We start from the raw sequence: 24,570 nt of genomic DNA, 5'->3' as shown, positions 1-24,570 counted from the left end.
GCATCTCAGCACAGAAATGCAAGTAATAAAGAAAATATGGTTATCGAGGAAGGCTTGCAGGCTCCGGAAGGAGAAGAATGGAGGATACAACTAAGGTGCATGTACGTTTCTGAACAAGAAGCTGAGAGACAAAGGAAAGCTAGCGAAGAGTGAGCAGCAGAACTGCTGGTTAAGAAAACACTAAGAAAAAACACACCTCTTTCCAAAAGGCTCAACCTACACAGAAGGGATGGGCCAAAGTAGTAATCCGTCCTAAGAGGGCATCGAGAAAATCACTCAGAATTTAGGCTCGCCCAGCTCACAGAAGCAATGCACAGACGACAGACGAAGCAATGCACGGGGACCAAACAACGGCCAATTTCAAGAATCATATCATTATGGTAGCCACCGAAAGTGAGGAGAGAGCGAGAAGATATCAGGACATACAGGTTCTCAAGTATACGGGAGGAGAGGCTAAGACGCTATCGTACCTGGCCACTCCGGAGACCTTCGGCCGAGGCGTAATTCATAGTATCCCCGTCGGCATAACGGATTCTGAAGTGCTCACAATACTAAATTGCTCAGATAACCCGACTATTGCATCAACCAGGAGGCTTGGAAAAGATTTTGGAACAATTCTGAATTTTGTGGAGGAGGAAGTGCCGCGCACTGTAAAGTTTAAGTCAACTAAGCGGAAGTGCCGCCTCTGAGAAAAAAATATCAAGTGTGCAAAACCTGCGCATGTTTTGGGCATGGGGCGGATGTGTGCCCGAACCTGGACACACGCAAATGTAGGGCATGTGTTATGGTTAATCCTCTGAGCGATCACAAATGCACTCCTAGGTGCGCACTATGCCTGGGACACACATCAAATGGGGGACAAGAATTGTGCAAAAATTGACAGGACTCTGTACCTTGTGCGCCGCAAGCAAAGGGAAAAGAAGCTGCGCGAACAGAATAGTCTGTCCAAAGCAGGACATATCCCCCTAGGTAGTAGGTTTGAAAGCCCGACAGCAACGAGGGGAGGATCCCAGTCACGCTCGAGAAGCAGATCGCAATCTGCCGCTAGAGGAAACGCGGTCGTAAAGATTGCTATCCAGAGAAAGACTGATAAGGACTCCCAAGACAAGTCGAAGCCCAAGCCATGCTTCACAAGACCCCTTCGAGGACGAACGTTGGGCAAGGCGCGGCGAGAGAGACCCGGACGACCTCTGGGGACTGAAGAATGCAGCACAGACAACCAAGCATGACGGTAAGCTCTCCCAGGTGGCAGGGCAAAGCCTAGAGAAAAAACTAGATCAATTGACCATGGAAAATCATATGCTGCCCTTGAAGCTGAAAAAGATACAAAAGGAGAATGCAGAGCTAAAGCTGGGGGTTCAGTATTTAGAAGATCTAAATTTAAGGCACCCCCCCGTCAGCCTTGAGGAAGAGAGCAGAGATCGAGGCCCTCCTAGTAAGAGGAGGGCTAAAATGATAGGCTCAGCAGAATCTGACAGGCTCGGGGCAGACATTAGGGCCCTGAAGGAATCGGCAGATAAGAACAGGAAAGGCAAGAAAACTTACAATGCGAAATACAAAGTATTGAAGGAAGCCTAGGTTGGCTCATGCGCACGCTTCACGAAAGGGGGTCGTTGGAGCAGATAGGAGTAGACGCAATGGTGAACAGAAATAAGAGCGGGAAAGCTGCCGGCTGCGTCATCTGGCAGTGAAACTGGCGGGGATACCCGGGCAAAAGGTGGGCCTTGCAACAAATCCTTACTTCATATGCAGCTCTTCTATTAGTGATTGCTCTCCAGGAGAACAACACGCATAAGGCTGGTGCCAAAGGCTACAGATGCTTCCTGAGTTCCAAAGAGGCGAAGGCCATAGTTGCCACTCTGGTCGAGCATAATACTGCTGACACGCAACATCCTATGGAGGTGGATATAGAGGCGGTTCTAACTGAAACCCACTCCAGTGACCAGGAAAGAAAGAACCTTTTTGTACTTAAGATCTATAGCTCCCCTAGGCAGAGGGAGGCATCCTTCATCCCCTGTTAAAAAGGAACTTAAAATTGAGTGAAATAGCAAGCTCCTCATATGCGGGAATTTTAATGCAAAACATCCGGAATTGGGCTACAACACTCACTGCACCAAACGAAAAAGACCCCTAGAGGTCATCCTAATCAATGGGATGTCTATCTTAACGAACCCGACGGCTACCACTACATCTGGGAACAGCATCAATAATGACACGTTACCAGATCTTACTCTAGCACATAGACGTGGATGAGTGGAATGGAAAAACACTGGCGAGCACTTCGGGAGCAATAATTATGTGCTGGAGATCACCATCAACCTAAGGGCTCCCAAAATGAATAGAAAAATCACTGACTGGGATAAATTCTAAGAAATTAGGCAATCCAGGGAAGTTAAAGCTTGGCCTACTCTCAAAGCATGGCAGAGGGCACTTAATAAATACCTAGTGGAAGCAACAGATACTATTCAAAACACCCTAGCGGTACCCCGAGTGGACAGTAAACTAGCCAATCTTCTGAGAAAGAAAGCGGATCTAAAAAGGGAACTGAAAAGCCAACGATGGAATCGCAATATTACGAGAGAAATTGCGAGACTGACCAAAAGGATAGAAAAGCATGCCGCCGATCTGTGCGAAAGGAGCTGGATGGAGATGTGTGATTAAGTTGGATCTAATATGAGTCTATCCAAACCATGGGCCATTCTCAGGTATATGATTAATCCAACCAAATCCAAAAGGAAGACCAGGCTAAATCAAACCAAAATCAAACATAACTTTAAAGGGAGTAATGAGGACCTGCTAGATAAGATTTGCAAAACCTATGTTTGTCAAGACCCATGCTCTCCACTACCGTAATATGAAGGTGGGAAAAATAGAAGCATTGATTCTTCGTTCAAGGCTGCAAAGGTGTGGGTAGCGTTACAGGACCTGAAAAAGAAATCGGTTCCAGGACCTGACGGCGTCACTAACACCACTCTGAAGAACTTGGATGGTAAATCTATCTCTTTTTTAACTGGGCTATGGAACAAGACTTGGTACAGGAAGGACTTACCGGAGGAAAGTCTCTAAATTAGTACTTATCACTAAGCCAGGCAAAAGTCGATCTAGGCAACATGCGACCCATCTCTCTGACGTCTTGCTTGGGCAAGCTCATAGAAAAGGTGGTGCAGACAAGACTCTCGCGCTACATGGAGAGCGAGGGACTCTGGCCTGTTAAAATAGTAGGTTGTGGACCGCGTCTTAGCGCACAGGACGTTATGTTAAGGCTTAAACATAATATACTTGATGATCCCGACGGAACTAAAGTAGGTAGGGCAATCTTGGGGCTGGATCTTACAAAAGCCTTCAATAACGTGAAGCACAGAGCTGTCCTTGAAGGCCTCAGTGAGGCCGCAGTAGGCATCAAGTGCTTTAACTATGTCAAATGATTTTTAAGCAATCGAAAGACCATTATAATCTTTGTAGGGCTCTCCTCAAAGCAGATTGGCCTCGGCAATAAGTGGGCCCCACAAGGTTGTCTTCTCTCCAATGCTCGCCTTTTTGTCATGACAGGACTGTCCCAAAGGATAAATAAAATTGAGGGGCTAAAGCACAGCATTTATGCCGATGATATAACAATTTGGACAGCAGGGGGAACGAACGCTGACGTCTCATAACGGCTGCAGGCCGCGGCAGAGGTAGTTGAAAACTATGCTGTGGAGAGAGAGGGCTTTCCTGCTCCCCTGAACATTCTTAGATCTCGCTTAATATCAAGAACCAGATGAAGAAAGAGACTCGCTTCCCTCACCTATACGGTCCGATAGAGGTAGTCGTTGGGGGCAGGTTAGTACCATAGGTTGACACTATAACATTCCTAGGATAATTTCTCCAGACGAACCTTAACACCTATGCGCCCAAGTTATAGGTATCTTTAGCGGATCTTCTTCAGAAACAAAGGCCAGCGAGAGCACTGTCTCCTTAGATTAGTAAAAGCATTCACAGTGAGTTGGATTGCATACGCGACTATATTTCTGAATCTTAGTCAGCAAGAGGAGGAGAAAATAGACAAGTTAATACGAAATGCATACAAAAGAGCTTTCGGCATACCATCTAACTCCTGAACGGAGAAACTGCTTAGTATGGGAGTCCACAATATTTGTCAGGACATCACCAGGGCAGTAAGAGAAGCGCAAATTTAGAGGCTTAGCTCCTCAATAGCAGGCAGGCAGATCCTCAATGACCTAGGGGAGAGCGAGAGGAAACCCCCGTATACTGCAGAGCTAGTACCCTTAGACATACGGAAGAATCTCAAAATTGCCAATATAATAAGAGCATGCACCCGGGGCTTGATAAATAGAGAAGACATAGAGCTCGAACAATAATAAACAATCTTGCCCTGGACCTGCCGAGTAACATAGCCTTCTGCGACACAGCCTTTGGGTCCGATGGTGCCTCCGTCATTGCCGCCGTTGATGGGAATGGGGAGAAAGTGACTGCAGCATAGATTAACACTAGGTATGCGTTAGTGGCAGAGGAGGCTGCTATTGCCCTAGCGTGCGTCAGTAACAAAGCCAAAATCAATTTGTCTGTTAATAAGGCAGCTGTTCACAACTTTTGTAAGGGGGTGGTCTCCAGTCAAGTCGCCAAATTGCTAAGAAGATACCGCTCAGGCAGAGGTCTTCCTCATATGGGTTCCTGCTCATGAGGCCATTCCGGGGAATGAGGCTGCTCACAACTTTGCTCGAGATTTATACATCCCTGCTGCATCCCTGCTACTCTGGTACCCGCCGCGGTGGCTCAGTGGTTAGGGCGCTCGACTACTGATCCGGAGTTCCCGGGTTCGAACCCGACCGCGGCGGCTGCGTTTTTATGGAGGAAAAACACTAAGACGCCCGTGTGCTGTGCGATGTCAGTGCACGTTAAAGATCCCCAGGTGGTCGAAATTACTCCGGAGCCCTCCACTACGGCACCTCTTCTTCCTTTCTACTTTCACTCCCTCCTTTATCCCTTTCCCTTACGGCGCGGTTCAGGTGTCCAACGATATATGAGACAGATACTGTGCCATTTCCTTTCCCCAAAAACCAGTTATATATATTGCTGCTCTGGAAGTGCCCCTGAATGAGAATAAATACCCTCTCATAACGTATGAAGAAATATCCCAAACATCTAGACTGGATAGTAGAACACTCCAACTTCAGAATAGGTCACTCACTCCAAAGGAGTGCAGGGTCTGGATGAGGCTTCAGGTCAACAGATTCTTTCCGTACTCTTTACTACACGATGAAGACATTGGGGAGCCTGAGCTCTGCAGTAGCTACCACAGAACGACTTCGCAAAATCACTTAATGTCGGAGTGTCAGGATTCTCCTGGGGCTAAATCACAAAGCATCCCAGACCTTGCCACCTGGGAAGAGCTGATCCGTAGCCACGACCCGGATCAGCAAATACTCCTCATCTGTCAGCCGAAGACAGCTTACCACAAGACTCTCTACGCGGTCTCCGGTACTGAGAGCCGGCTGGGAGGCACCCCCTCTTAATTGCTGCGCCCCGACCATGAGGCCCCATGATGACGGGAATGAAGTTCGTTAATTCCTTCATTCATGCAGCGGCGTCGGCATTGTAACGAAAGGCTGTGACGACTTGTTCGAATAATGTTTATCTTTTAGCTACAACGCTGAAACATTCCTGGAGAGGTACTGAAACTGCTTGGCAGAAATATGAAATCAGAGGGTAAGGATAGTTAGTTATAATTTTACTCTATTGATTTGCGACTCAATCATGTTGAGTAAGGAAAATGGAAGAATGAATAAAAGAAGGAATGATATATCTTCCCGAGAAGGCATTTTTCGAAACTGCCAAGAAGCAGTAGCTTTCAAGTCGTAGCTCTACTTTTTGCATGCTAAGCTGTCATCGTTACAACTAGATAAAGATGTTTCTCTGTGCGTGGAAGACTGCAGCTACGATTGTTTTAAGAAGCGAAAAGAAATCCAGACGCAAATGCACGGCACAGCAGCTGATGCCGAAGCATTTCGGAAGTTCTGCCTGGTCTTGACTACAACCAGGCGCTAATAAAACGATGCAAAGCTAGAACAGCGCTTGAAGGAAAGGAGGCAGACAAAATCGAAATCAAGTCCCCTGGACCACGTCTTCAGGCGCAGTCACTGTAAAGGCCGAAAAACAAGGCAGCGTTTCTTCGGAGCAACATCAGCGTTTATTTTACCGGCGTTGTCGCTTCAGGCCGCAGGAGAGGGCGATCAAACACACGATGGCGTACGAACTGGCTGTTCATACGGGTAGTAGGTGTGTTTTGTTTCGTTCACTGTTGTTCCGCTCGCGCACGAGATGCTTTGTCCTCCTCGAGAGTACAAATGTGGCTGCGCTACAGTGCATATTGTTTCTGTCTGTAAATAAGCGTCAGTACAAGCAAATACACAATTTCTAGAAATGTAAATGACTATAAACACAAAGTTGGAATATATATAGCAGCAGACACATGCAAAGTATTGTTTATGCGATTGCTGTAAAGAGTTGTAAATATATGTAAATAAATGCACGTGAACGTCACCTTCTTTTCTACAAACGACCCTAAAATTTCCCACACTTCGCACAAAATTGAAAGCAGCAGCCGTGCTTTCCATAATAAACTGGTGCCACTTTAGTGCTGCTGCGAGGACATCTCGTCAGCGTCGCGGACCACACCAGTTATCCGCGCAAAACAATTTTCGTTAATCATGGTGCCACGAAACGAACAAACGTAACAACTTACAACGGTCTATTCCTCTAGCAAGGAACAGCATCCTCAAGCGATAGACGGAGCGAACGCCTGAGCTCACTTCTGCAAACGGCAAGCAAAGCTGCTGCTCCAGCCAAGTGTCGTTGGAAAAATCGCTGCGCCGCGGAAGAATCGAGAGCTACGCAAGAAGGGGTACGAAGAAGGAATATGACAGACGCGTGGTGTAGGACTGTAGTACAGTAGTAGGAGAGATAACGCCAGCACCGCGCGACCGTTGGCAAGCATGACGCAAGCAGTCCAACCATCTTAGTAGCGCCGCAGCGCGGCAGCTAACTTAAATGAGGCGTACCGGCGGCTCCAATTGCGAAGCGGGCGATACGACTGGCATTGTGAAAATTGAGGAGGCGCTGATTGAAGTCTAAGGTTGCCCTGACACTATTATCGATTAACTTAGTATCTTGTAGGCAAGGACAGTAAGCTGATCGGTCTGTAATTTTTCAAGTCCTTGGAGCCTTCTTTCTTGTGAATTAAGATAATGTTAGTGTTCTTTCATGCTTCTGGTATGGCCGAGGTCATAAGGCATTGCTTATACAGGGTGGCTAGTTTTTTCTAGCACAATCTCTCCTCCCTCCTTTAACAGATCAACTGATATCCTCCACAGCTGCTTTCTCTATTTGCTTTCCTCCTAAGGCTTTCGTTCCTCTTCCGTAACGGGATGATAACTTCCTCTTTCCTTCATGCATCACATAAATTAAAAATTTCTTTCCTCTTGTCCAATTCAGCCGTCCTTTTACAAGCGCTTTTGGGATGATATTTTTATAACAGGGACAAACACGAAGCAACAACTTCTGCCATTCGATGACAGTTTTAACTCCGTACATCCAAACGTCAAGTTTACGCTCACCTTCTCAACAAGTCAAACAAATTTTCGTGATGTTGACAATGTGGTCGACACGGGGTCGCTTTTTACAACCGTTTATAGAAAACCAACCGACTCCCAAAAATATCTGCATTTTCAAAGCTCCTTTTCCCGCCGCTGCACATTAAACATCCCTTATTGGCAGACCCATCGTTTTAGAAGAATCTGCTCAAAAGACCTACACTTTCATGGCAACTTCGAACACATGCCCAACGTGCTCTTAACACTGCGCTATCCACCTCTGCTCACTGATGAAGTCATAAGCAGAGCTTCAAATCTAAACCGTAATGTAATATTCCAGGGGCGTCGAAAAGATAACTGAAATGATTACACTACAAACCTCATTCTCAGATTTAACAGTAACGCTCCGATCATAAACAGAATTCGTAGTAAGCCCTTTAATATCCTCCAGCAAAGTCAGCGGCTATCTAATATATTTACATGCGCACCTCGCGTGGTTTACAGGCGTGCCACAACATTCAGAACTATCTATTCCAAGGAACACAAAATCCCAAAATAGATATCGCCTTGTGGCAAAGGTCGCTGCAAAGTTTGCAAACAAATGGAGATTAGGTGTTCCTTAACGAGTAGGGTGCACAGGCGTTCTACCAACGGGAATTTTTTTCTGCAATTCATCAAACATGCATTTTCTCCTTGAATTTTTATGTATTTCCACAATACCGCAGACCCTCATTTGAGTCCAGACAGGGAGGGCAGAAAAATACATTCACTCAACACAAGAACAGTTACATCGTAAAACACAGAACAATAAAATTGTGAAATGTAGTACATATATTTAAAATAGCTCACAGAGTACCTTGTCAAAATCAACAGCGTTCCATTCGTCAATCGTTTGTGGAAAAAAAGAAAATTTAAAAGTGTTAGTAGCGCGATGTATGGTGCTAAGGTGTGATCATGATGACGACGAGTTCTACGCGTTTCTGAAAACTGCACATAGGGGACTGGAGAAATGCCTAGTTTTCCATGGATTAGCTGGTTAAGGAAGGATAGGCGGGCTATCTTGCATCTGACGTGGAGTGGTTTAATATAATTTGCTGCCATTAACGAAGATGGGGAATCAGTTCTCTTGTATCTATTAAATATGAAACGTACTGCGCGTCTCTGTATTTTTTTTCTAATTCTGCTATGTCTTTTTTTGCATGGGGGTCCCAAACGATGGCGGCATATTCAAGTTTTGGCCTTATAAGCGTATTATAGGCTAATAGTTTGCAGCTGCTAGGTGCGCCCTTAAGTTTATCGCGATCAAAACCAAGTTTACGTAAAGCTGAGGATTTAATATGGTCTATATGGTCATTCCATTTTAGTTGCGAGTTTATTACAATACCAAGATACTTATACCTTGGCACTTCTTTAACCGGAACGCCATTAATGCAATAGTTGAAGGAAAACGGATCTTTCTTCCTTGTTATCCGCAAGAGCACAGTCTTCTGAGTATTTATTTCCATACCCCATTTTTCACTCCAGGAAACGACACTAAGCAGAGCATTATCTAAATGTTCCTGGTGAGAAACGGAAGATACCGGAGTGTATATCATGCAATCATCGGCAAACACAGCAATATTAACAGCTGGGTTAATACCGAAAACTAGATCATTTACATAAATTAAAAAAGTAGTGGACCAAGCAGACTTCTCTGAGGGACCCCAGAGGTTACAGGGAGCGGGAGAGAACAACTACCGCCAATCTCCACAAACTGCGTCCTGTGTTATAGAGAAGCTGCCATCCAAGCAATGAGCGGAGGTGGTACACCAATGAGCTTCAGTTTTAAAAGAAGTTTGTTATGTGGCACCTTGTCAAAGGCTTTGGCAAAATCTAAAAATAAAACATCAATTTGGCCTGACTTGTCTAAAGCTGCACTGAAATTATGAATGGCTATTATCAGTTGCGTAGTAGTAGAGAATCCTTTCCTAAAGCCGTGCTGAGCAGGGTTTAACGCACCATTACTGTTTAATATTGCAAGTATATCATTGGAAATAATATGTTCAATAAGCTTACAACAGGATGTCGTTAGAGAGATTGGGCGGTAGTTGTTTACACAGAGTCGATCATCATTTTTATAAACAGGAATAACCTTCCCTGTCAGCCAATCAGGCGGCAAGGAGCAAGAAGATTAAGGAAGCTCGAAATATTTTGGACAAAAAAGAAGACAATGATTCAGCATAGCGCCGCAAAAATGCATTAAGGATGCCGTCTGGACCGGAAGAACACTTCGTATCTAATCGGAGTAGCATTTCAATGACACCCCCATCAGATACAATGTCTAAAGGTTCAAAGGGATCCCAAAGAAAACCGTCATTTCCATTTCCATCAGCTGAGAATACAGCGTGGAAATAATTATTAAAAGCTGTGGCAATGCCCATTTGGCACCTAACAACGCATCCATTCCCAACTATTTGCTCTATCGGCTTATGAGACTCTCTGATATGATTCCAAAACTTAGCAGAGTTACTTTTTATGAATTCCGGGAGACATTCTGTGAAGTACCGTTTCCTAGCAAATCTAATAATCGAAGAAAGTTCAGCTGCAAGTTCTGCTAAAAGATCTATGTTTGCCCGTTTCGAACGCTTCAGGCGCTTTACGTTATGTTTGAGACGAATAATGTGGCGATTAATCCACGGATTCTTTTTCTTTAGAGCTTTTTTTTGTCTTGAATGAAATTCAACAGACAAAATTCACAGTGCTCCTTGAAAGTATCCCACAAAACTTAAACATCTTCACCCGAAAATCTGTCAAAAGCAATGTCTAAATAATCAAGTACTGATTCATCATTTGCACGCGAAAAGTCTTTGGTCTTTAAGCAATTTTTTTCGCGGTTTATTACATGGGGGTTGCATGGGGAGATAAGTACGTTCTCCACACTCAATGGCGGCTGACACGGTTCAAAGCCCCCTGGACCCCACCACGTGATCGCGTGCGCTACCGAGCGCTCGCCGACCACGGCGGGCCTTGCTCTGGAGGAACAAAGGAACGACACATTGACTGACACAAACAGGCATTTATTGCTACAGAAACAATAACGCCAGCTAGCAACAAGGTACGCTAATGAATCGAGGACGTCCGACTCACCAGCAAGGTTCCGAGCGAATGTTCGCCCGCGCTAGGGCAAGGGATATATACTCCGAAGGCCGGACGGGACGAGTACGGGAGCCTGTCTCCCCGTCGCTTCCTCGCCCCGCCGGCGAAGAGCGGAGCCGCGAGCGACGCGTCCGCTCGCGCCCATGATCCCAGCCGAAGACCCCCCTGCCCCCTCTCCCGCGCGCGGGCTTTGGTAGTCTCCGCGCAGCGATGCTGGCGCCCTCTCTTGCCAGTTAAGGTAACTCACAAGGGAATCCGCTCAGCCTCGAGGTGAGACCGCCGCTGCACGGTGCCTCGCGGGAAAGCATACTCATGGGGCTGCAGGGCAGGTCCCCACATCCCCCCAACCTTAAATAGACCCACGCGCCTGAAAGTACATGCTATGAAGGAGTCTCCTGATCTTCATGTCTTTGAGGCACGTCTTGCAGCGGAGGTGACGCCGACAGCGTCCACGCAGACTTCCGCGGTATTCTGAAGGCGGCGTGAAGGTCTCCGCTGGGACGACTCGTATGGCCCGCGGACTACCGTGTCCGCAGGCCCGCGAATTGAAGGCCGGTGGGAAAACTGCAGGCCAGGATCCTGCAGTAGTCGCCAGGGCAGCAGCAGCCGGAGGTGACTGCTGACTGGACTCGCCACAGCTGCCCCGGATGGATAAGGCGAACAGGATACAGGCCTCTCCGTCGCAGCAGGTGGCAGCGAGACGATGTGCACCGGTCAGCAGTGGCTCCACCAGATCTGCAAAATTGCCGAAACGCTCTCGGCGTGCCTTTAACGTAGGTCACGGGAGGGGAAACGGCATCCGCAAGGGCCTCGTGGCCCAATGCCTAACTCGCTAGCAAAACGTGTCGGCGGCTGTGCAAACGCAAAGTTCGAGTGAACAAAGCCCTTTCTTGAGTTGAACGAGACTGCTCAGTTCGTGCGAGGTTACAAACAAAAAAAACGGGCGGGCAGCAAAGTGCGTCCCCTCTCAACGACACGGTCCGGTGGTCCCGTTTCTTTTAAAGTGGTGCAGGCAGCTCTGAAAAGCCTCAGGCCTAACGACCACTCCGACAACGACCGTGACCACAACAAAGACCCGAAACGGGTTATGTGCGCGCAGCCGCGAGGAGACGTCAGCTTTGTGGGGTGGTCCTACCCCGCTCACTGCACAAAGCAGCTTCTGAGCAGTCGGCGCCCACCGTTTCAGACGGTGTCGGAGCGCCCGGTGCCGAGCTGCAATACCAGCGAGCTCGTAGCGGCACCGGTGGCCCCAGGCCACCCGGCTCCCGGAGCCGCGACTCCCAGACTCGAAAAAGAGACAGAGAAAATATATACAGAAACTCGGACCACCCACGCGGCTTCCGTACTCACTCGCTTCGGGCTCGGCGATCCGCGGGCGCTAGGCCTCGCGCTCCCTCGATGCGGACCAAGTGATTCTCACGAAGAAACACCAGGGAAAAATGTGCTGAGCATGTCGAAAAGTTCAAACATGCTGCAGCGCAATACTCGCCCTCAAGAAAGCATGCCGCAGGTCCTAGCGATCAAAATTCACTCTAGGCCTAGCACTTGTCAAGTGCGGACAAGGAGCGTTCCCCGAACCGAACCGACAGTGGTCCAATGTTCCAAGAGCAGGCCCCACGTTGGGCTGCCAGATGTGGGGTTTGAATGGGAAGATAAGTACGTTCTCCCCACTCAATCGCGGCTGACACGGTTCAAAGCCGCCTGGACCCCACCCCGTGGTCGCGTACGCTACCGAGCGCTCGCCGACCACGGCGGGCCTTGCTCTGGGGGAACAAAGGAACGACACATTGGCTGACACAAACAGGCATTTATTGCTACAGAAACAATAACGCCAGCTAGCAACAAGGTACGCTAATGAATCGAGGACGTCCGACTCACCAGCAAGATTCCGAGCGAATGTTCGCCCACGCTAGGGCAAGGGATATATACTCCGAAGGCCGGACGGGACGAGTACGGGAGCCTGTCTCCCCGTCGCTTCCTCGCCCCGCCGGCGAAGAGCGGAGCCGCGAGCGACGCGTCCGCTCGCGCCCATGATCCCAGCCGAAGACCCCCCTGCCCCCTCTCCCGCGCGCGGGCTTTGGTAGTCTCCGCGCAGCGATGCTGGCGCCCTCTCTTGCCAGTTAAGGTAACTCACAAGGGAATCCGCTCAGCCTCGAGGTGAGACCGTCGCTGCACGGTGCCTCGCGGGAAAGCAAACTCAGGGGCTGCAGGGCAGGTCCCCACAATCACGAAAAGAAATTATTACAGAAACAAGTACCAGTCTGTGATCTGATATTCCCTCCAATACAGAAGACGTGCACAGAAAACAAGCGGCTGACAAATACTAAGTCTAAAACGGAATTGCACATTTCTCGCACCCTTGTTGGCTCAGTTACAACTTGTACAAGGTCATGAGCAATCATTAGGTTTGAAATTATGGCGGCATTTTCAGAAGGTTCAAAAGATCCAGTACACAATTCTTATTTGGAATATTAAAGTCTCTAGAAATAATGATTTTACTTTTCCTAAATGAATACATATGATCCTGCAATTTGCGCATATAGCCAGGACCAGAATCTAGAGGCCTATACAGCGCGCCCAGAATGAAGGTGTGACCAACGTAATTAACCTTTAGGAATAAACTTTCATGGTTGTCTATTTGCTGCAAAACCTCACTTTTAATATCACGTTTTAATAGGATAGCGACGCCGCCGCCACGGGAACCCCTATCACGCCTGAAGGCATGGTAAGAGGGAGGAAAAACGCAGTCGTCACTAACGCCAGAGTGAAGCCAAGTTTCAGTTATCACAACTATGTGGGCACTATGAGTGATCAGTAAGACTTCAAGCGATTCTGCTTTATGGAATATGCTCTGAGCATTGAGGTTAATAATAGTTAGGTGTCGATAGTTTCCAGAAGTGTGAGCGGGTAGTCAGTCGGATTTCCGTGCAGGGTCCGAGGCGATTTTAGTACGGCTATTTGATGCGTCGTTCCAGACAAACGTTTCATTGTCAACAATCAGTCTATCGTGAACTAACCTCACTTTATGGCCGTCATCATTTTCCTTTCGAGCTGACTGCCAGAGTAACTTGCGTTTTCGTAATGTTTCCTGAGAGTAGTCGTTCTGAATGTAAATGCCAGTGCCTTTTAGTTTCGCTATGTTTTTAAACACGGCGTTCTTTTCATCAAGATCTTGGAAACGAGCTATTATTGGCCTCTTTTTATTGGTTGATTTACAAAGTCTGAGGAAACGGTCTACTGATGAAGCAGAGACATGTTTGCGCGCCTATTACGATCTTCCAAACCGACCAATTTTCGGTTTTGCATATGAAGAGACTGATGAGCAACCAGCAACACATAAGACAGACAGACACTGCATTCCACACTCTGTGTAACAGTCGCCGTGCTCGCACCAAGTCTCTCCAAAATCTTTTCTTATCCTAGCATCTAAACTCAGAAAGACACTCATTTTACCAACCAAAAGTAAGGAATTTTCAAGGGGCCTTCAAAAAGACGCGAGAACGTGAACAACGAGAATCCTATTATCCACAAGTGTAATAAAATTCAAGGAGGTCTTAGCAGGAAGCTTGGTACTCTTCCTTTTACCACACCCTCCAATCAAAATATTTCCCGCACTTCTTATATATATATATATATATATATATATATATATATATATATATATATATATATATATATATATATATATATACTGTGGCAGACTGGTGCGTACGTTGGGACATGTCCTTAAATATAGACAAAACTGTTCACGTCACCTTCACAAGAAAACGTGCTAATCATCCGTATAGGTATAGAATTAATGATATTACTCTTAACATAAGCAAGTCATTTAAATATCTAGACGTCTTTTTTACATCGGACTTACGATGGAATAAGCACATTAATTATATTGCGAATAAGGCAGCGTCACGTTTGGGTTTTCTACGGCGGAATTTTAGCCATTTACCAAGTAACTTAAAAACACAGCTGTATTTCAGTTATGTACGCTCCATACTTGAATATGGATGTGTTTGCTGGGACCCACACACATCTGAGTGTGTAGGAAAATTAGAGAAAATTCAGAATAGGGCAGTTAGATTTGTTCTTGGTAATTATAATTGGCAAGTTAGTATGATGGAAAGCAAACGAAAACTTAACTGGCAAGAGTTGAAGGACCGTAGAAGGTACATCAGATTGAAATTTTTTCATGAGATTTATTATTCAAAAACTGGCATAATCCGCGAACAATATATCCAGGCACCTCATTATATATCAAAGCGACTGGACCACTGCATGAAGGTCAAAGAATTTTCTTGCAAGGGTGACGTCTTGCGTTATTCTTTTTTTTTGTTAGAACTGTTCGGGACTGGAACAGTTTGCCATCGTATTGTATTGCCATCGTATGTATTACATCTAACGAAGCATTTTTCCATGCACTGCAATAATTGCTTTATACCTCTAAATGAAGTCTGTACCCCCCTGCTGTAATGCCCTGCGGGGCGATGCAGGGGCGATGCAGGTATATATATATAAATTGAAGGAAGCCAACAGTCACCGACAGCAAGAGCTGCATATTGGAATGTTACTATTTTTTTAATTTTTGGTGTGAAAGATGAGAGTATAATAGTTCAATGAATCACTTTCCTGATCGAAATTAATTATAATGCAGCAGAAAAAGCAACCATAGTGCAGGATTCCAAGCGCCTCATTTCCCTTCGCTCCATAGCACGTGCTACGTCCACCGCTATGGACGAGGGTGGCGCTGGTGAACACTCTCAAGGTTCGCTTACACGCAAAAACATAAATACCCACGAAAGCAGCAGATTGGACAGCCGTCGCCGTAGCTCAGTTGGTAAGAGCACCGGACGCGATATATATATATATATATATATATATATATATATATATATATATATATATATATATATATATATATATATATATATATATATATATTAAGGAAGCCAACAGTCACCGAAACCAAGGTGCAATGTTTTTTATTTTTTTAAATTTATAATGCCAATCAATTGTTTTTTTTTAAAGAAAAGTACTTATAAACCAGCAGAAAAAACAACCATGCCGCCGGTGGGATCCGAACCCACGACCTCCGAAAATCGCGTCCGGTGCTCTTACCCACTGAGCTACGGCGATGGCTGCCCAATCTGCTGCTCTCGTGTGTATTTATGTTTACTGGGTGTAAGCGAGCCTTGAGAGTGTTCACGAGCGCCACCCTCGACCATAGCGGCGGACGTAGCACGTCCTGTTATACCGCGAGCGTGACGTGGAACGTCATTTATATGTGTGTGTGTATGTGTATACATATAAGCAGACAAGGCAAAGGAAATGAGAGGCTCGTATGACAGACAAACATATGAAGGAAGCCAGCAGTCACCGAAACTAAGGTGCGTAGGGGAAATTTTCTATTTTTTATTTTTCTAATGCTAATCAATGGGCTAATAGTACTTCGATTAACCTGTCGCTTGAAGAAAATTACTTACAAAGGAGCCGCAAAAACAACCATGCCGCCGGTGGGATCAGAACACCTACGACCTCCGAATATCGCTTCATTATGCACCTTGGTTTCGGTGTGACTGCCGACACACACACACACACACACACACACACACACACACACACACACACACACACACACACACACACACACACACACACACACACACACACACACACACACACACACACACACACACACACACACACACACACACACACACACACACACACACACACACACACACACACACACACACACACACACACACACACACACACACACACACACACACACACACACACACACACACACACACACACACACACACACACACACACACACACACACACACACACACACACACACACACACACACACACACACACACACACACACACACACACACACACACACACACACACACATACATACATACATACATACATACATACATACATACATACATACATATAATGCAGACAGGGCCCGAGACTTCTGTCATCTGGAACTTCGGCAGCTAGAGTCAAGGCCGAATCAGTGGCGCCATGAGCTTAACTAGGCACACATGTCCGGCCCTATCTGCATTTTATTCTGTTTATTTGTTTATTCTTTATGGCCGGCGCACGCGAGTGCACGCGTCTCCAATTTTTATCTGTTGGACGCTCCCGCCACCATCTGTTTCTCTGCATCTTACTCGCCGCCGCTCTTTTGCATTGAGGGGTGGCCATAATCCCCTTCCGCTCCTCATTTTTCTTTTTTTTGTAGTTCCCGGGCGGCCTCCGCGGCGGCGGGGGACGGCGCGTTTTCCTTTCCATTATTCCCTTCTTTTCTCTTTCTCTCTCTTGTTTTCTAGTATTATTTCCTTTGTGCCCATCATCTTTCCGACAGCTGTTGACTTGTTTTGTTCATGTGTCTTACATGTGTGCCAATATCATCTCCTTAAGAACAGGAAGAGCACTGTAACTGCGGTCTTGAGAAAGGACAGGCTCTGTCCGAAACGTCGAATCAAAATAAATCTTTGGCTAAATGAAGCGTTTCACAACTTTGCTTATATATATATATATATATATATATATATATATATATATATATATATATATATATATATATATATATATATATTCTATGCAGGCATTCACGCCTAGGCATGAAGATTGGAGAAGGAAAAGGCTTGAAAAAAATTATGGGCAGCGGCGAAATCAATGAAAAGGAGTTTTGTTATGCTCATGTTAAGCTCCAGTAGAAGAGCAAAGTGGTTCAGGCAGCAAACGCAACTCAACGACATCCTTGATAAATAAAATACATAGCCAAGGCATACAACGCGAAGCAAAGATAAGAGACTGCCAATCAGGGCGACGAAGTCTATACCAACAGAAGCTGAAGCGCATTAGAAGGCGGCAAAGGCGGTTGACACTGACAAGTTTGTATATGTATAATAGGGTCGATAAGAGCAGTTTCTGCTTAGAACGCCAAACTCGCTGATTTATACAAAGCAAGCTGTCGCTGTATTTGCATTCAGAACAAAATAAGGCACTGAGTCTTTCTATAGTTTCCAGTCTCAAAGCTATTCGAAACGATAGCTCGCAGGGGGCCTCTGAAATGGATACTGACCTTGGTCAGTACTCACCTTCGTCAGTGACCAGTGAACCTCATCAAGCCATGATTCCTGACCAGACGGTATGCCGTCGAACCCTCGACTACGGATACTGAAGAAGTTGGCGCGGAACAACGAGGACAAGTGAGACAAATAAAGACAAGCGCTCGTCTTTGTTTGTCTGTGTTGTCCTCGTTCCGCGCCAACTTCTTCACTGTGCATATCAACCAACTAGCCAACTTTCTGCTCTCTGAAATGGCCACAGTAAGTTCGGGGCTCTATTTTTGTTAGAATCTAGTGAGGACTGATGGAAGACAAACCTGAAGGAGAGCTTGTTCCGCACAAGCATTCGCCCGACTCTGCTCTGGAAATCCCACCGCGGCCTTTGGTGCCTCGGTGCTCGTGGTAGGGCCTGGCTCTGGGATAGGGCGGAGTGTTCGCTTGGCCTCAGAGGGAGACGCCGGAGCGAGGCCGTCACCTGCATTTTCCGTGGCAGAATTCGAAGCCAACATTGAAGCCTCGTTTTCCTCGAACCAGCTCGAACTTCCAACCCGCCTTTGTGTTCCTCATCCGGCCGTCATCGCATTGGAAAGGGCGACAGCCAATTTATGTTTCAGAGCGTACGTTGTTGGGCTAGTCGGTCAATCATGGTAAATACAAGGGGAGGGGGGGGGGGGTACTGCGCACAAAAAGAAAAGGACAAGAAGATAACACAACAGGCGCAGACTCGCGACTCAGCGCCTGTTGTGTTATTTTCTTGTCCTTGTCTTTTTGTGCGCAGTAGCCCCCCCCCCCCCCCCCTTGTATTTACCATAATTTGTTTCAATGTTTGATTCCTTTAGTTTTGCCTCAACGTAATGCTTGTTCACACATGCGAGTCAACCGCGTTTGCTGCACACTGGCAAGAAGCTGCCAAGCAAGGAGGTGTGCCAACAATTAAAATGAAGTTTTTTAATTGTTGTCTTTTTATTCCTGTCATAGGTACGCGCCGCCTGGCTTTTCTCAGTTTGTAACTAGGTCGATTACCAGCCCAGAGGCATTAGGTTGACTGACTGAAGATTGAAAAGTATGAGGGAAGCTTCGGCCAGGCAACCCCTTTAGACCCGCAAAACTCGATGGCTCTGTGGAAATGACGTTCGGCCGCTCATTTGTGAACTTCATCCCGGCTGTTCCAAATGAAATATAATCGAATTAAAGTGAATCAGTAAGTTGTCCTCTTTTAAAGGAAGAGGCTGCACAAAGTTACCACTAAAAAATCTATAAGGGGCGAATTTTCCTCTTTGTCTGCAGTAAGATGGCGTAGCTATTCCTAAAATTTCGATTGGTCAAGATAAGAATGACCGCACAGCTTCTCGTGCCATCACCGAAACGGGGGGGGGGTAGTCGTGGGGGGTTGCTGGATGTGTAGCGTCCTAAGACTCCCTGACATGGGAAGTTTGGAAGTGTCCTGGCAGCTGTCAGGTGCAATAGACACGTGACATAACCGGGGGCGGTAGCCGCCTTGTAGGAAGCTAGTAGCTACACTTGGCTGTGCGCATGAGTTGTCTAGACAGATTCTTCTAATGCACTCTGAACTCATGGCCAACACCGCGAGCCTCTACCGCCGTTGAATATTCCCTCTGGCGAAGAAGACGAGCACTGAAGTACGACGATCGCTATAGCAGCAGCCCAGGCTCAGAATATGCGCAGAGCAGCAATGACGGAGGCGGAGAAGCATGTCTCGCGAATTCAGGATTTCATGCTGCCGCATTCATTGCAAGTAAAAAGCTAATTTTTGCTGAAACTTTATTTTGCTATCTTTGGTTTCCGTGCTCCAAAAAACTCCTCTGTCTAAATTGCACTTCGGTGCAAACACTTGAGCCGGCAGTTTCTCATGGTAGTGTACAACTTCCACATACACAGTTTATTCCTTACACCAATATTCTGCTACAAAGTAACTGTCTCGTTCTGCTGAAGACCCCGGGGTTCAAATCCACGCAATCTGCTCGCCAAGCGGGCACGCAAAACAGCAGCCACAAAGAGTTTCCGTCTTAACGTATTAGAGGGGCATCTAGAGGACACATTGTGGCATGTATAATTTTGTAACGTGTGTTTTGAATGTGCGCTGATGATAAAGGTTGGTTTGGTTTTATGGGGTTTAATGTCCCAAAGCGACTCAGGCTATGAGGGACGCCGTAGTGAAGGGCTCCGGAAGTTTCGACCACCTGGGGTTCTTTAACGTGTACTGGCATCGCACAGTACACGGGCCTCCAGAATTTCGCCTCCATCGAAATTCGACCCCCGCGGCCGGGATCGAACCAGCGTCTTTCGGGCCAGCAGCCGAGCGCCATAACCACTCAACCGCCGCGGCGGCTAGATGATAAAGTAATTAAAAAACAAAACGAATTATAAATATGCTGATTCGGGTCAGAGATTCCATGGTATCCAAGGGCGCAGTTATTGTCCTTGATTTCACTCAAAGAAATGCTCCGTATAAAGTTGCTTCTCCTTATAAAAGCAATTTAAAGAAAATGCTGTTTCGAGTTAGGCCAGCACCTCTTTCGTCATACCATTATCAGCGGTGTAGAACATCACAATGCAGATAATACTTGCGAACTAGCTGGATGGTTAACTAAAATTGAATAATTAAGTTCCAGCTGTAAATGTGAGGGCTACATATTCATTGTGTGGAGTGAACGCCACCGTCCCTAGTATGTATAGTATGTATATATATATATATATATATATATATATATATATATATATATATATATATATATATATATATATATATATATATATATAAATTTTCAGAATTTTTAATAGGCGGTGACTCAGGCGTTTTGGCCAAACAAATTGTGGCTCGGTCGAGGAGTTGCGTGCGCTGGAGACGTTGGTTTGCCTGCAAGCTTCACGGTGTAGACAGAAATATAAATCACGGTGAGCTGCACGCCCCTCAAAAATTAAGGAGCCTACAGTAATAGGTAAAAAGTTAACTTGCTACTTGACACCTCCTAGGTGGATTCTTATGTACTTCTCTGCTCGCAATGCTATGTGGAAAAAAGCGGTCTTTTAACTGAAAATATCATTTTTAAAAACTTCGTAAAGCTTTAGTGAAGTTTACGAGAGCGAGTTGACGGGCTAGTTGGTATTGCATGGTGTAAGAACAGCGCTAAGAACAGTACAGAAGTCAAACATGGAAGCACAGGGACGTGCGCACGTCCCTGTGCTTCCATGTTTGACTTTTGTCCTGTTCTTAGTGCTGTTCCTACACCATTTAGTGAAGTACTCTGTATGTAGTTATTGGGCAGTATGTCGTTCAGTGTAACTAGATAATCAATGGTGATGGGTAATCCGTTACGTCTAATGTTCAGTGCTATCGATGAACGTGGCCTTAATGTGATTCTGGATTGGCAATCGGTGGAATTGAGGAAGGAACGAAATGAAAGTAATACAAGATGACGGGCTATGGTATCTATTCTTGATTAAATTTATAAGCGTCCTTTTAGTATAATAATTTGCGCTTGCCAATTAAGTTAACCGAGCGAACAGATACTGCTCAATAGGCTATCGTACTCGCAACACCAATCACAGGGTGGAAATCGCCTTCTACTCTCCGCTTTAAAACATTTGGTCACTGTTAGCAGGGACATCCGCTGTTAGAGCCCGGAGGAAGAGCCGAGGCATGAAACTGCGTTGTATTGTTCTATATTGGCCTGCGCAAAGCATAAAGACCCGATGCGTCAACGATGTCGAAGATTAATGGCAGTAATTGAAGAAGCAGTTACAGGGCGAGCACTCTATCGATCGGTAGACAGCACTGAAGGGTTCAGTTCTGATCGCCGTGTACGTCATAAGTAGTTGTTTCTTCTCTTTTGAAAAGAGGCGGCGTGTGAAGCGTAAGCCTAGTCACAATTTTTCTACATTCAGAAGGCTCGAACGCGGCCTTCAAGGCAGACAGACACACAAATTCGAAGGGAAAAAAGCGCGCTGAATTCAATCATGGGCGTGAGGAAGTGCCGTGTGGTAAGTTCAATCGCATTGATATCATCTTGAATGTTGTCTGAGCAGCCGCACGTCACTTCCACTCCAATGGAATGGCGTGAAGATGCAGTTGCTACAAAATTGCAACACCACCGAGCCCTGTCGGTGATCAGAGGAGCAACCAGATCTTACCAGCAATGGCGACCTCGGTATTGAGCAATTTCTGGCTGGCAGGTCGACCGTGTGATGTCACGGTGCGCTCCAGACACCGAAACCAAATCTTGCATTGAAAAAATTCCTTGCAACTCATTCGTTAATTAAAGCTGTGCGCGCTATTTTCAGCACATTGTTACGATTAGGAAGACCGTCGGAATGCTTGAAGGCAAATTTACATATAGCAAAAACTATCTGTCTGTAGCCCTTTTCGGAATGACGAGCAGGTTTCTCCCTGTGTCTTCTCCATTTGAACCTGGGTATTGGCCTTATTATGGCCGTTATCTCAGCAATCAGTCGAAAGTACTTTCCGCCCAAAAACTATATTTTTCTTACTTCTGGTAAAGTCTATGGGTTCCCTTTATCCACTGAATAATTTTCCGGCTGAACATGTCCTGAAAAAGGCAAAATTGATTAATGCAGCACAACGGTATGATTATCGACTGTGCTATGGATGGACTGTAGAATCGTAAAACATCAATTGATCCCGTTGCATTACAGAACGATCAGTGCCCTTCTGTCCTACAGTTCCTTACTCTTCATATCTGTCGAGACATGCTTGGTGGTAGTCGCCTGTGAACCTATTCCGTCGAGCTGGGAGCGCCACCAGATGAGGCTCCATTCTTTCTCGCTGTAATGGAAGAGCCTCTTTGGGTCGAATAGAACCGGCCCCGGCTTCTCCTCCGCCGCTCCATACTCTGAGTCCATGTTGGACGCATCCTTGACACCCTGCGTATTGCGGTTTAGGCCATGGTTTATCGTGTTCCCGACACCTGTCTAGGAAATTTAACATACACTCAAAAATATAACGTGACATTCCCAGCTATCTGTAATTGCCCTCAAACTTCTGCGAGAAGTAAACATGCACCTGCCACCAAAGCCACCAAGCATCCACCTGGCATCCGGGAATTGCGGTGTTCGAACGGCAATGCTTCTGGGTAAACACCGGTCATACAACGAGTAAAAGCAATGTTTTGCCCTAGAGCTCGGCTCCTTCGGAATGAAATGCTGGCTAGAATGTCTTCGACCACACTTTGAGTAAATAAAAACAACTCGTTCTATGGCGCCCATTTGCCGCAAAAGCTCACAATATATTAGCATCGTAAGCAGCACAGTACGATACGTTCATCCCGTTCCTCCACAATAGCAATGCAATAATATTCCTGCCCGGCACGGATAAAAGAGGTAAAAAAGGCCTCATATCCAAAACAAACAACACCAAAGGGAGGCCGATGAGCACCAACTAACTGCACCTTAGTTTGAAGGACACGAATGTTGCGCCAGCAAAAAAAAATGGGCAGGTTTTGTCCGCAATGTATCAGGCCTTTCAGAACACATGGGGCTTAAAATGACGCTAACATTAGCTTAATCACTAGGAAATTCAAGGCTGGAAGTGTATTTTTTTGAAAAAATATTTTTTTCATATGAGCACTGCTTGAAGTTTCGGAAAATTGGCAAAAGATGCTTGCAGTCCGAAATAGTAAACACAATTTCAAAATCTATCACTTGCGTAGTTCTTTATATTATACTTTACTAATGGAGCCATGCAATAAATACCCGAGTATTTAGAGTTTAGAAAAACGGCGTCAACAGTGGCGTTTTCAGAATTTTTTTTACCGAAACGCGCTCAAAGTTAGTCTCATTAATGTGTTTTTTCTGCTTTCACCTTTTGCAGAAGGACAGGCAGAAATAAATCGGAACTAATAAAGCAAGTACTTGTTAAAAAATTACTTCCTGATTTTGCACACAGTGCGACGCATAAGATGTGACAGCAGGTTATCGCATGGCAGAGAACTACGGGGCATATTTCTGCCACAACATTAGGGAACTGCACCAAATGCTGTGCTTAACTCAGTGAACCCGGGCTGCCACAAGTGTGCTGTTGCGGCTTCACTCATCGAAAGGTCGAGAAACATTTGCTCACGACATCAAGACCATGCCTCGGACCTGGTGCAAGTGCGCCGTGAGTTGACGACTTGCGGCTACCCCAGGAAATTTCTAGCCTCAGTGGAACGCCGCTCAGTGCTCCTAGAGAACACGGCCCGCAACCATTGCCAATCACGTGCCGCCATCCCCTATGCGCCTGGTGTAAGCGAAGCTCTGGGACGTGTGCTGCGCTCGTACGACGTTCACGTTGCCCACGTTCCCACCCAAAAGTTACGGCACGAACTTGTGAATGTGAAGGAAAAGCTGGAAAAGGAAAAATTTCCGGGCGTGGTGTACCGGATTCCTTGTGCTGAGTGCGATTATGTATACATAGGCGAAAGCGGGAATTTTCGAAGGCGCCTGAAAGAGCACACGAAGGACGTAGAAAACCAAAAAGTAGTTGCCAACGCTCTTGCGGAGCATGCCGTATCAGCAAAACATCGTATCTGCTGGAATGAGGCCTCTATTATCGCCAAAGAAAGAAACGGGCTTACACGCCAATATCTTGAGTCACTGGCGATACAAACGACCAAAAAAACACTTAATCGCAATGACGGCAATCTCCCGCCAATGTATGCAAATGCCTCGGACGATTATTGAAACGTATTTAAGAGCCGGGTTTTTTAGTAAAGCCTTCAGTGAACAAGGCTTCCGTA

At 46.1% G+C, this 24,570-nt stretch overlaps 1 protein-coding gene across 1 annotated transcript in view; it reads right to left on the bottom strand.

Annotated features, from left to right (window-relative positions):
* The window catches only part of LOC144129281 (uncharacterized), a 108,239-nt gene that overhangs the window by 67,371 nt on the left and 16,298 nt on the right, over positions 1-24,570 (bottom strand). Inside the window, exons 5-6 of the mRNA XM_077663300.1 lie at positions 22,525-22,717; positions 18,133-18,290 (exon numbers count right to left, since the gene is read on the bottom strand). Of these exons, the coding sequence (XP_077519426.1) occupies positions 18,133-18,290; positions 22,525-22,717 (351 nt within the window). The remainder of the gene's footprint in view (positions 1-18,132; positions 18,291-22,524; positions 22,718-24,570) is intronic.

The sequence above is a fragment of the Amblyomma americanum genome, chromosome 1, assembly GCF_052857255.1.
Source record: "Amblyomma americanum isolate KBUSLIRL-KWMA chromosome 1, ASM5285725v1, whole genome shotgun sequence".
Lineage (NCBI taxonomy): Eukaryota > Metazoa > Arthropoda > Arachnida > Ixodida > Ixodidae > Amblyomma > Amblyomma americanum.
The sequence above is the reverse complement of the archived record's forward strand: the minus strand, read 5'-3'. Positions and strand labels throughout refer to the sequence as shown.